The following is a 12,722-nucleotide window of genomic DNA, read 5'->3' as shown; positions in this document are numbered from 1 at the left end:
ATTGTCCTAAAGCCAGATTTTGAAGTTTTATGGTTGGTTGGTACTTCACAGCTTATGTTTGGACCAACAGGGATCAAAACCATGCTCATTTTTCATACCTTAAAAAAAAATAAACAAAGGATTGGCGCTGTGACTATGACAGACATCTGTCCAGTTCAAATCTTAAGAATCACCATGCATTAAACATCTTTAATCCCTCAATTGCCGCCTTGTTTCTTTTAAAGATATAATGCGTTCCCAGTAATTCCAGAGGAGAAATTATTAGTTCTTGCTTGGTATTTAAAGTCAGGCTTAAGCAATCCACATCCTTAACTGGCATGTACAAGCCACTTAAATGGGATTATCTAACCTCTGTTTACATAGTGGAATATGATTACCATGTCCCTCTTACACTGGAAAAAGCCCTACAGCTGGTAAAAGATGTTTTCATCTCTGGTGCCAAGAGAGATGTTTACACTGGTGACGCTCTGAAGATTTGCATTGTTACAAAAGATGGAATCAGAGAGGAATCGCAGTCTCTTCGGAAAGATTAAGACCAAAAACCTTTCCTGTTCAGAACAAGCTTATTGTTGAATTGAAGTGGTTATTTTCCTTTCACACCAGTGATGTACCTGTGCTGGCAAATCCTTTTTGTATGTTTTGTTATAATATACTGAGAAATAAACTTTTGCACTGGTGAAAAAAAAACCAGTGGGAGTCATGGGTCTGGAATTTCACCTGAGCTACTTCCAGTTTACCGCTGTCATTTCACTGAAGTTGCTGCACTAATCTGATGTGTACATGTAACCAGCAATTCCAAGGAAGTTACAGGAGCAGAGTGGGAATAGCTCCAAAGAAATTCCTGGCCACAAAGTCTACTGATGTAATATAGAAATAATTAATATCAAACACCCTAACACTTTTCCGTTCACCTATGTCCATTGCAACTAATGCTTCTGATGATCTTAGGGCCAAAACTTTCACAAAGGTGTGAAAGTTGGTTGGCCATCTGTGTGACATGCTCTGTTTCTGTGACCATGGTGCATTATCTCTCCTCAATTTCTCTGCAGCCTTTGACATGGTTGACCAAACTATCCTCCTCAATCATATCTCCTCCATTGTCCAGCCAAGTGGTACTGCCCTTGCTTGATTCCACAAGTGAGACTGTTTTTGCTTGCTACCACTCTCACTACCTAATTATAATCAGAGTATCTCCAGCAATGGATTTTCCTTCCTTTTTTCTCATTGTTGCTTTTGTAGCTGCCTAGGGATCTATCCCTGTCAGCCTGCTTGTTTTTATCAGATTTCCATCCTTGTATCTAAATGCTTCAAGAGCCTTGCTGCTCCTACCTCTGTAAAGTTTTCCAACCCTATCTGATCTCCCTCATGCCTCATTCAATCATTGCCCAACCATTGACAGCTGTGCCTGCAAATGTCTTAGTGTACTCTAGAATTCCCTGCTTAAACTCCTCCACCTCATTATCCTTCTTTAAGACCCTCCTTACATCCACCTCTTTGACAATGCTGTTGGTCAGCCCTCCTTTGGCTCAGTGTTTATTTTTGTCTGACGGCATCTCTGTGAACTGCTTTGGGATATTTTACTCCACTAAAGGTGCTATATAAATGAAAAGTATGTTTCTTTTTGTTCAGTTTCTGAGAGATCATCTCAATACCTAATGAAATCTAGTTTGAGTGATGTTTGGGCTACCTTTGATTAATTATGTCTATCTTACTTTTGTACTGACCTGCATCAGGGAAGAGAATCATAATTCTACTGGTACTTTGTGTTCTTCAGTCCCGTTCTTCTTGAACCACAGATTGGGTGAAAATGAACAAAAGGATCCCACAGGGTTCATTTCTTGCAATAATGTTTTTTCAGGATTACCTTATCCAAGTTGGTTAATGTACTATAGGGAAATGCAGGATTTCTTGACTTTTATTGTTAGAAAGAGACTTTCTGTATACATGTTAGCTACAATCTGCTGTTTGTTTTAAATCCTACTTCTTAATAAACCTCATTCATAATTTCCAGCCAAAATCATACTGCCTGATAGTGTGGTAGTTGTCTTTCATGTGAGCGATTAGGGAATACACATTTTATTTCCAAAGCATATGTTAAGCATGGTTAAATATTCACACTGTGGCCTGCTTTCCCAGAACATTCATTACATAAGACCCTCTTTCAGTCCATTCGCAGTGGGAGCTGTGTTGATGGAAGTGAACTTTTCTGTCGATAGAAGTATCGAGAGCAAGCTTGAACTATAAAAAAGGACTTCTCAATCTGCCAGTCAGATAACCAAGAATTAGACACTTCTATCAGGACAAACAGCCCTGTGCTAAATGGCCTATGAGCCTCATTATGGGTGTATACTCTTTTGGTGTCAGCCATAACTCAGCAGGTAGCTGTCCTGTCTCTGAGTTAGTGGGATGTGGCTTCAAGTCCCAATCTAGAGATTTGAGCACAAAATCGAAGGTGAGAATCCAATGTAGTACCCAGGAATGAGATGTTAAACTGACACCCTCTCAGGTAGATATACAAGATCTCATGGCAATTTTTTAGAGGAAAAGTGGAGTTTTTCCTTGTATCCTGGCCAATATTTATCAGCCAACAGCACTAAAAAGCAAGATTATCTGATCATTATACATTAATGTTTGTTGGAGCTTGTGCACAAATTGGCTGCCAAGTTACCTGCATCACAACAGTGACAACACTTCAAAAAAAAGTACTTCATTGGCTGTAAAAGTGCTTTGAATTGTCCTGAGGTCACAAAAGCTGCTATATATATGCCTGCCTGTCTTTCTTTTCATTTTGTTGATAGATTTCTAAATATTACATTTGTGTCAAATACCCTGTACAATATGAAGCATATTACCTTGACCAAGCTGATTTTTTTGTTAAACCCATTTTCTGCCATCACTGAGGAGATGAAAAGCAAAAACATGTTAAAAGCTGTGAAGTTGGCACATGGGCATAGTGCAGTCATTCATTATGCCAGTGTCAGCATACAGGTTGTTATTCCTGAATCTGCCATTAGGAGAAGCATTAGACATAATAAGAAAGAAGAGTCAAATTGAAGCCAAGACACCTTGTGGAAGCCAATTTAAGAATAACATTAGCAAGGGCAGTCTGTGATCCCAACTAAGGAACAGTGTGTGCTGTTAAAAGATTGGAAGAATAGAAAGAATTTACATTAAAAAAAAACACAGACAATAAGTCAGACTGTACAGATTCACAAGTGTTTCTTAATTATCTGCCTTCACAAAATCACAATTCAAGGTAAACTACCTCATTAAATGTTAACATTTGGCATTACTACCTCCTGAATGTAAATCGCACTGTATTTAGTGAAACGTGATGAGCTTCACAGGCTGTGCATTATTGTGCTGGCATGCAAAATTATAGTATGTGAGGCACATATTTACTGAACAGTATAATCTACCACAGGAAGTATTTTTTGCAGAATGAGTTGCATTGAAGTATGGATGAATTGAAACCTCCAAGCGTTTTTCACAGTAATGTATACTGTAATTTAGGTTTATGTGAGCCTTGTTTCAGTTTGTTAAATGTTTCCGATTTTAATTTCTCTTTTTAAAATCATCTTTTGAGCACAATTAACAGAAAGAAAGAACACTTTTGTTTTTTCCTCCTAGAAATGAGTAAGATGGAGCAGAAATATATGTAATTAAATATTTTGTTTGAATTTCAAAGAACTTTGATAGATGACCAAGTTTCAACAAGAAGTTTCTTGATGTTTGAATCAAACTTATAAGGAACATTCTGTTATTGGAGTCATCAAGGATAATTTTATGATTACTAAGCTATAAAAATGCACCAAATACACAGCATGTCAAATATTTCACATTGTTTTGCACTCAGGTAAATTGTACATTTGAAAATAAGGGGGACTAAATTTGATAGCTCTCCAAACCAGGTAATGCACGTTTAACCCGCCTGCACCCATTGACTGCAATGCAGGTATCCTACCAACTTAATGCTACCCGCTCTGTTAAATGATTTCAGTGTCCAACCAGTGCTAGAGGCACGTAACAACTGAAGCAATTTTTTTTTTTTTGTCATCTCATTGTTTCGTGGTTTACCTTCCTGTTTTGTAACTGGCCATATCTTGCAGTGTGCCAGAACTCTGCTGTGATGACCAGGCCCTGTTTAAGATGTTGGAACTTAACCTGGATAAGATACAGAGTGACAACAATAAACTGTACTTACACCAACATTCCTCACATATGGAGCATTTTATAATGGAGAATGGCAAATGCTGAGCAGGCAAAGGCTAAGGGGTGCATGAGAAATTGAAGGTACTGTTGAATGTTTAGGTTTTTAGTGGGCTTTTGAAGTGAAGGAGAAGCTTAAGCAATTTGAAAAAAAAATCCAAACGCAGGTGCATTGTGGCTGAAAATCCACTTGCAATGGTGGAATTAAAATTCAGCTATGTTGGTCATAACTGCTGTCAAAACCATATGCCGAATCATTTTAATCCCATAGAATTACATTGAAAATACAGCACAGAACAGACCATTTGGCACAAGTCTAAGCCAGTGTTTATGCTCCACATGAGCCTCCGCCCACCTCTCTTTATCTAACCCTATCTTTCTATTCCTTTCTCTCTCAATTGTTTATCTAGCTTCCCCCTAAACACACCCATGTTAATAACCTTAACAATTCCCTTTGGTAGTGGGCTCTACATTCTAACCGCTTTAAGTAAAGAAATCCCTATTTATTGGCAACTATCTTATGCTTATGGCCCCTAGTTCAGGTCTCCTGCACAAGTGGAAACATCTCCTTATGCTTACACTCTCAGCCTTTTATAATCTTAAAGGCAACTATCAGCTTACCACCTAGACTTATCTTTTCCAGAGAAAAGAGCCTTAATCTGGATAATCTTTCTTGATAGGTATAACCTCTGAGCCCTGGTATCATCCTTGCAAATCTTTTTGCACACTCTATATTCTTTCTTCAAAAAATGATTGCATTAAAACTTATCAATTAATGTTCTGATGGCAACACATTTTAATGAAGTTTGTTCATTTCTTCCAAATTACTAGCAGTCTTGGCGGCTTTGAGGAAGAAATCAGATTGCACATCAATTTCTGTAAGGCCCTTCTAATGTAAATCAATTTCTGGCGATATATGCTTCCTTCATACAGGGAGAATAATTTCGTGAAGGATTTCCCTCAACTTGCTGATGGATTAGTTGTCATTCCCCTTCCTGTGGAAGAACAGTGTCGAGGAGTTCTTTCTGAGCCATTGCCCAACCTCCAGCTCCTCACAGGTAAGCACCTTGTGTATTGTCAGTGCCCTATTGACAGCCTGCTACAATTAGGATATCCATGCAGACTTGTCTGTACACATGAGACTGAAAGAAAACCACTGCGCAAAAAGGCCAGGGGAAATAAAGAACGATTTGTATGCAGGCGCAGTGATGGTGTCTGAATCAGGGCATGAACACCAGCTTTCCTCACTGAGATACTATTTGGCGTGTGAGTAATTAATTTTACGTTGAAAGCACTACCTCTTCATGCAATCCTGCACTTTTATTATTGTTCGTTGCTCCTGTTGTGTTAAATGAAGTTAGAAGAGATTGCTCACTGATATGATGACACTTCAATTGTAGCCACACAAAAAAGATGTCACAGTGCAATTCAGCATCTCCTCCTAATTCCATTGACAAACATAGAATAATTATTACTATAGTTTCTTTTCAATGTAATTTTCAGGAGCAAAATATTCCGACACCTGAATGAAGTGATTGTGAAAGATCCATAATGTTTCCCTTTTTATTGTTCTATTGATTTTAAGTTATTACATGCTTTCTTCATTTCCCTTTGGGGTTGCAGCACATCTCTCCAATATCAAGAAACCAGCCAGGCAACACTTTTATTTCTTACCTCCTGTTTGAATAACTTGCTGAGATTGGGAACTCTTGTTGAGGATTGGAGCAGCAAACCTGTTTCCTGCCGATTTGTGACACAGCTCATTGGAAACCAGCATATTGCACCACCAACATTCAAACTGTACAGCTCTTTGCCAGCCAATATGCCAGGTCAAAGCTTGACCTACATAGCACATTGGCATCCAGCATTGCATGTTCCAGTGCTCAAATGTGCAGCTCATGAGCAGCCAACATGCCAGGCCACAACATTTTGAATTAAGATGACATGCTGACAAACTTCAATGTGCTTTGATTTGGTAATTAGTTAAAACCAACTTGGTTTGTTTTCCAGGTGATGCGAAATACAATGAGGCTACTGGCTACCCCATGGTGCAGGAGTGGAGAGTTAGAAGCAATCTGTACAAGGTTAAGCTCAGTTCAATAACACAATCTGCAGGTAAAAATAAATAAATGAAAAACTTTGCTGAATAGGATTGCAATGATTCAAAAGACTTGGGTGTCACTAGCATAGTATGAAGACTTTTTTAACTGAACAAAATTTGCAAGCCTGAAAGGCACAGTGGAAGATCAAGATTTTGAGGAGGATTTTGAAAGCAGGGAAGGACTGACAAGCCAGAAAGATCTTAGGCAGGGTGTTTCGGAGGGCAGGAGCCAATAGAGCAATAAGTATGCCAAGGGCCACAGTGAAAGAAAAATGGGCTGCAAGCAAACATTACAGTCTACTGCAGGAATGTCTGAGCTTTTTACCTGGGTGTTCATGTTAAGTGTGGAGGGGTAATCCAGGATACCATTAATTTGCGTATTTTTCACATTGCTGACAATAACTCATCTTGATACTCAGATGTGGAATTCATCCAATGAGGCAATATTGTTATAAATGTTTCCAATCTTCTGGGCTGACAAAATACAAACAAGAGAAACCACTGAGTGGTTAACAAGTACAGTAGAACTTTGTTGCGTGGGCTTCAATGATTGGATTGCCAAGGCCCAGAGACCACATGCATCCCATAGTTTGTAGTTTGGAATCCCTGCTCTGTTCGGGTTCTTCTGCAGAGAATACAGCTGAATATGTACCCTTAAATGTGGTTAAGTTGCAATTATTTAGAGCTTATATCACTACATATCTCAGGAAATGTTGATATATTTGTGAGTCAAAGCATTGTGGATTAAAAATAAAACATTATTAACTCTTTAAAAAATGTCAGTTGTTTATATTACACCCAGGCGAGTGGTGGGCGGGGGGGTGAAATTGCTCCCCTATTCTGCCAGTCATTTTTTCACCATTACAGCGTTTGTTTTTTTTATTCTCTTTTTTGAGAATTTAGAGAGGATGTGCTTTGCCAATTCTGAGAGTGTCCCATTATTTACATGTCCAGGTTGTAGAGAATTACTCAGATATGTTTTCTTAGGTTAACAAAGAATGAGGTAAGTTCATTGACACTCTTCCTGAGCTAAAAAAAAAGGAAGAAACATGCAACACCATTCATACGGTCACACACATTTGTCTGGGCCCACCCAAGTACAGATGGCAAAGTAAGAGGATAAGCTTATGAGGATTTTACAGTCCATAAAAGAAAAAAAGGAGTGTACGATTAGCTGTTCCTTGATTGGACTTGATGTAATGATTCAATGTTGCTGCAGTGTAGTTTGAATGCAGTCGTACGGAGCAGATTTCCATGTTATAAACGATTTTGGTTTACAGTGGGTTTTTTCTCAGGGTGGTCATTTTACAAACCAGTTCCACGAGAGAAAGAGAGAGAAGGCACACAGTTCCAACAGCCTGTTTCAGTACAGCATTGTCCTTTTTGCCTTCTTCCTCTCTCCTGCATGACAGGGGTTCTTTTGAAATACCTTGTGTATTCCAGAAGGGCTTGCTAGGTTTATGTCTGCTGCAGTTATTGTTTCAGCACAATTGAATTGAATTTTGATGCCTCATCGCAGAAACATTTGCAAAGTCTTAATGTGATGCGAATAGTCAGGAGATGGGGTCTATCACACTTCCCAGGGCGTTGATTACCTGTCTTCAGACCAACTTTATGGAATGCAAAGTTGTGTTTTGTAGCAGCTCAGCTTGTCTAGGCTCTTTTTTTAAAAAAAAACAATTTTCTGTATAGGGTTCCAGTTTAAAATCCAGCCAATGAAAAAGGTCAGAAATCATGTCTTCAAAAAGCACACCCTCATGACATGTAGAGATCTTTAGATTAGTAATTCTGATTTTTTTTAAAGCTATCAGCACCGTCATATTGCTTGGTAATACTTCATCTGTTTTTTGACAAGGCTAACTCTTAACTGCCTTATTAAGTAGCCTATTAAGCCACTCAGTTTTATTAAATCACTACAAGTATCTCAAGAAGTAGGCCCATTATCACCTTCTGCAGCCCACATCTCAAAATGAATTTTTAAAAAGAAAATGTCTGTAGTATTTGATTATTATTTTGAATCACTGAGTTTTGATCAACCGTTTTAATTTGCCCTTGTAGAACACTTATAATTTTGACAATTACTAAATTTTAATCAAACTTTGAATTGAACATGGTCCTAACATTCATCGTTCCATAAAACTCACTTCAAGGAGACACTGGGTAGATGCCAACAATTTAGTATCTGATTAAACATTACGGGAATGAAATTCTTCTGACAATAACTTATCTGAAATGGTTGCTGCATATAAAAGTGGGAGTTGCTTTTTGTATATCTGCCAGCTTTTCCCTGAAATTTATCAGCAAGAGGAATTTTCATTTTGTCTTTCACAATACTGGTTTGAATTTCAACTCATTTGGTCTCATTTTACCATCTGCATATCTTCCTCTGTAACATTCCCTCTCAAATAAGTCCTGCAATTCGGTCTCAATCACCCATCCTGGAAATTCATTTTGCTTGATTGTTCCACATTTGGTCTTAGAACTTGGTACCCTCTTGTTCTGCTGCCTGAGCGTTCTGTACTTGTGGTGGAACGGTAATTGTCTACACTCTCAATTATTCACAATTTTTCTGGTATCAGGGCTCAATTTTGCAATAACCTCAAGATGCAATTGAACATTTTTAATCGATATTTGAAAATCTCCCTCAGGCACAGAGCTGCCTCAGGGAGGTGAAGAGTTTTAAAAATTAGAAATAAAGATTGAAAAAATGTGATAAAACATGTTCCCTCATGTGATTCTGTCACATGAGTAGGGACATGTTATAAATGAAATTTTAAAAGTTTTATTTTATTTTTATTTGATGTTGGAAATTGCATCCCGCCCGTGGATGAAATTTCCAAAGAAATGCAAAGGCCGCTTGGTCTTTTCTCATAAGGTTGGATGGGCAGTGAAAAATTTAAGTTAATTAATACTTTAATGGCCTTAATAGGCCTTCTAATTGTTGGCGGGCACGCTGTCGATTCCCGCGCATGCCTCAGACTGAACTATGGCTCGACTGCGCATTGACGTCGGGATACTCGTCTGATGTCATTGCGCATCATTTCACACTCGAGCACCTGCCCGCCGAGGTGAAAATTCTGCCCCGAGTTTTGCATTCAGCAGAATAAGTACTTGTTATCTGGATTTCCAGAACCTGTTAGGACTTAATATCCACTCAGCTCTGATGCTGGCCTTGGGTCAGAAACCTTTTGGTTCCTGGAGACCGAGGGAGACAGGTGGCCAATACTTTTCTCAAGAATTTCTCATTTATCTGCACATACTAGGAACTTACTTTGGCAATCTAAATAGAACACATTGAATTTAAAACTTATTTTGTACAACTAAATTTAGGGGACTTTCGATTATCCACCAATTTGCGAGGGTGGTGGTTGCTGGAGCGATCCTTTTTCACTACACCAGGTAACCAAGACTGACTATACTTTGTGGTCGTAAATCTATGGAGGTTCCTCAATTTCCTGGATTAACTTTAGACTAAACCCAAAGGAGAATGGCATAAACAGCTATTTGTGCCGTTTCTTAAGGATTGCTATGACATGGCAGGTGATGTGTGCCAGGCGGACTGTATCCACAAGGGAAACTTGGCCACGCTATCACAGCGGTTTTGCAATTTGTATTTATTACGAGAATGTTTGTGCATTGAATTTAGAAGTAATGAGTCCACTGACACCTTTAGAGATTTTAAAGACTAAATTAAAACATCTATTAACAAAAGAAAAGATTTCAAGCATATACATAAGATTACAATTACTTAATACTATAACAAATCCCAAAATCCCTAATCAACCTGACTTCCAACTACACACCCTCTTTAAGGCAACAGTCCAAAATAGATTTTAAATTTAGATAGGCAATCCAGCAAGGTTACCACACAAACCCACTTGACAGTGGAATTCAAAAGGCTTTTTGACACAACTTTAGTCACTGAACACAGCAGACTTCTGCAGAAGTGGCTGGAGGCTTCCTCCAAGTCAATCACATGGTGTACCTTTCAGGATTTTACATGGCCACACCCCTACATCATCCTCCATCCCGCTTTATATATGTTTTTTTCTCTCTTTAATCTGTAAATTCCATTGTTCTATGTGTCTTTGGAAATTTACTTTTCCCGTAATATAAAAATCCTTCATGTTGCCAATATGGTCAGTACCTTTGGGAACAAATAAACATACTGCTTGGCCTTGCTTATCTTGTTAGCTGTAAACATCCTATCATCCATTTGAAACCTAAACAACCCCTTCACTTACCTAAAAATGCAAATTTCCTGCACAGCCTACATGCTAATCCCTCATCCATGTTTACTAATTAGCATTTTAAATGCCTTTTACCCTTAGCTTATTTTGATAATTTAAAGATTGCAGTTTATCTGACTCCAATTCAATTAAATCACACATACAGAACCATCTACACTCACACCCATAAGCCTACTTTACAATAAACCTCAATAATATAATGAAAAAAAGTTAGTTTCATGACAGGATTTCCACCAATATATGGGGCAGAATTTTGCCCTTGATGGGCGGGCGGGCCCGACCGACTCGGCGGCAGGCGGGCAGCCGATCGCTGCCGCCATTTTAAATTCAGTTAATTAATTAGAAAGCTAGTATCAGTAATGCTGACCATAAAACTACTCGGTTGGCATATCAAAAATTCCATCCGGTTCACTACTGTTCTTTAGAGAAGGAAATCTGCTATCCTTACCCAGTCTGGCCTATGTGTGACTCTAGACATACAACAATGCGGTAGGCTCTTCCCTCCCCTCTGAAATGGCCTAGCAAGCTACTCAGTTGTATTCAAGGAGATGGCGCACTACCACCTTCCCAAGGGCAATTAGGGATGGGCAATAAATGCTGGCCTTGCCAGTGATGCCCACATCTCGTGAATCAAGGGAAAAACAATATGCTGAGCTGGAGACTTTGAAAACAAAATTGGAAAGTCTCAAGCTAGATGAGGAATTTGAAGAATTTTTGGTCCGAGTGAACGCTCTTGTCAAACTGAATATGTGGTTAAGAGCGAGGTGAAAGTTACAAGAAAAGATTCAGACCTTGCTGATGCTGATGTTGCTAGGGGGAGGCAATGGCGTAGTGGTATTGTCACTGGACTAATAATCCAGAGACCCAGGGTAATGCTCCAGTGATCAGGGTTCGAATTGCACCATGATAGATGGTGAAATATGAATTCAATAAAATCTGGAATGAAACCATTGACAATTGTCATTAAAAACCCATCTGGTTCCCTTTAGGGAACAGACCACCCAACATTGAGCTAGGTAGCAGAAACGACAAAGGCAAACTCAGCCTTGTCGACCCTGCAAAGTCCTCCTTACTACATCCGGGGGCTAGTACCAAAATTGGGAGAGGTGTCTCACAGACCAATCAAGCAACAGCCTGACGTAGTCATACTCATGGAATCATACCTTACAGATAATGTCCCAGACACCACTATCAGCAGAAGTGGCAGAACAGCGGTATACATTTGGGAGGGAGCTGCCCTGAGAGTCCTCAACATTGACCACATGAAGTCTCATGATATCAGATCAAATATGGGCAAGGAAACCTCCTGCTGATTACCACATGCCACCCCCCCTCAGCTGATGAATCAGTGCTCCTCCATGTGAACGCCACTTGGAGGAAGCACTGAGGGTAGCAAGGGCGCAGAATGTACTGTGGGTGGGGTCTTCAATGTCCATCACCAAGAGCGGCTCGGTAGCGCCACTACTGACCGAGCTGGTCAAATTCTAAAGGCCATAGCTGCTAGACTGGGCCTGTGGCAGATGATGAGAGAACCAGCAAGGAAGAAAAACATACTTGACCTCATCCTCACCAACCTGCCTGCCACAGGTGCATCTGTCCACGACAGTATTGGTAGGAGTGACCACCGTACAGTCCTTGGGGAGACAAAGTCCCGTCTTCATATTGAGGATACCCTCCATCGTGTTGTGTGGCACCATCACCGTGCTAAATGGGATAGATTTCAAACAGATCGAACAACTCAAGACTAGGGAAACAGGGGGCACAGTGGGAAATCAGCGGCAGCAGAAATGTATTCAACCACAATCTGAAACTTCATAGCCTGGCATTTCCCCCACTCTACCATTAACATCAAGCCAGGTGAATCAACCCTGTTTCAATGAAGAGTGCAGGAGGGCATGCCAGGAGCAGTACCAGACATATCTAAAAATGAGATGTCAACCTGGTGAAGTTACAACACAGGACTACTTGCATACCAAACAGCAAGCAAGAGACAGAGCTAAGCGATTCCACAACCAATGGATCAGATCTAAGCTCTGCAATCCTGCCACATCCAGTCGTGAATGGTGGTGGACAATTCACTAGAGGAGGACCTCCACAAATATCCCCATCCTCAATGATGGGGGAGTCCTGCACATCAGTGCAAAAGGTAAGGCTGAAGCATT

At 39.7% G+C, this 12,722-nt stretch overlaps 1 protein-coding gene across 6 annotated transcripts in view; it reads left to right on the top strand.

Moving 5' to 3' along the window:
* The window catches only part of astn2 (astrotactin 2), a 1,702,785-nt gene that overhangs the window by 992,271 nt on the left and 697,792 nt on the right, over window positions 1-12,722 (top strand). For all 6 annotated transcript variants that reach the window (XM_078550334.1, XM_078550333.1, XM_078550331.1 and 3 more), the window contains 2 exons: window positions 5,143-5,267; window positions 6,220-6,324. In XM_078550334.1, the coding sequence (XP_078406460.1) occupies window positions 5,143-5,267; window positions 6,220-6,324 (230 nt within the window). The remainder of the gene's footprint in view (window positions 1-5,142; window positions 5,268-6,219; window positions 6,325-12,722) is intronic.

The sequence above is a fragment of the Cetorhinus maximus genome, chromosome 10 (genome assembly GCF_964194155.1).
Source record: "Cetorhinus maximus chromosome 10, sCetMax3.hap1.1, whole genome shotgun sequence".
Taxonomy (NCBI): domain Eukaryota; kingdom Metazoa; phylum Chordata; class Chondrichthyes; order Lamniformes; family Cetorhinidae; genus Cetorhinus; species Cetorhinus maximus.
This window is presented reverse-complemented; position numbering and strand designations above follow the sequence as displayed.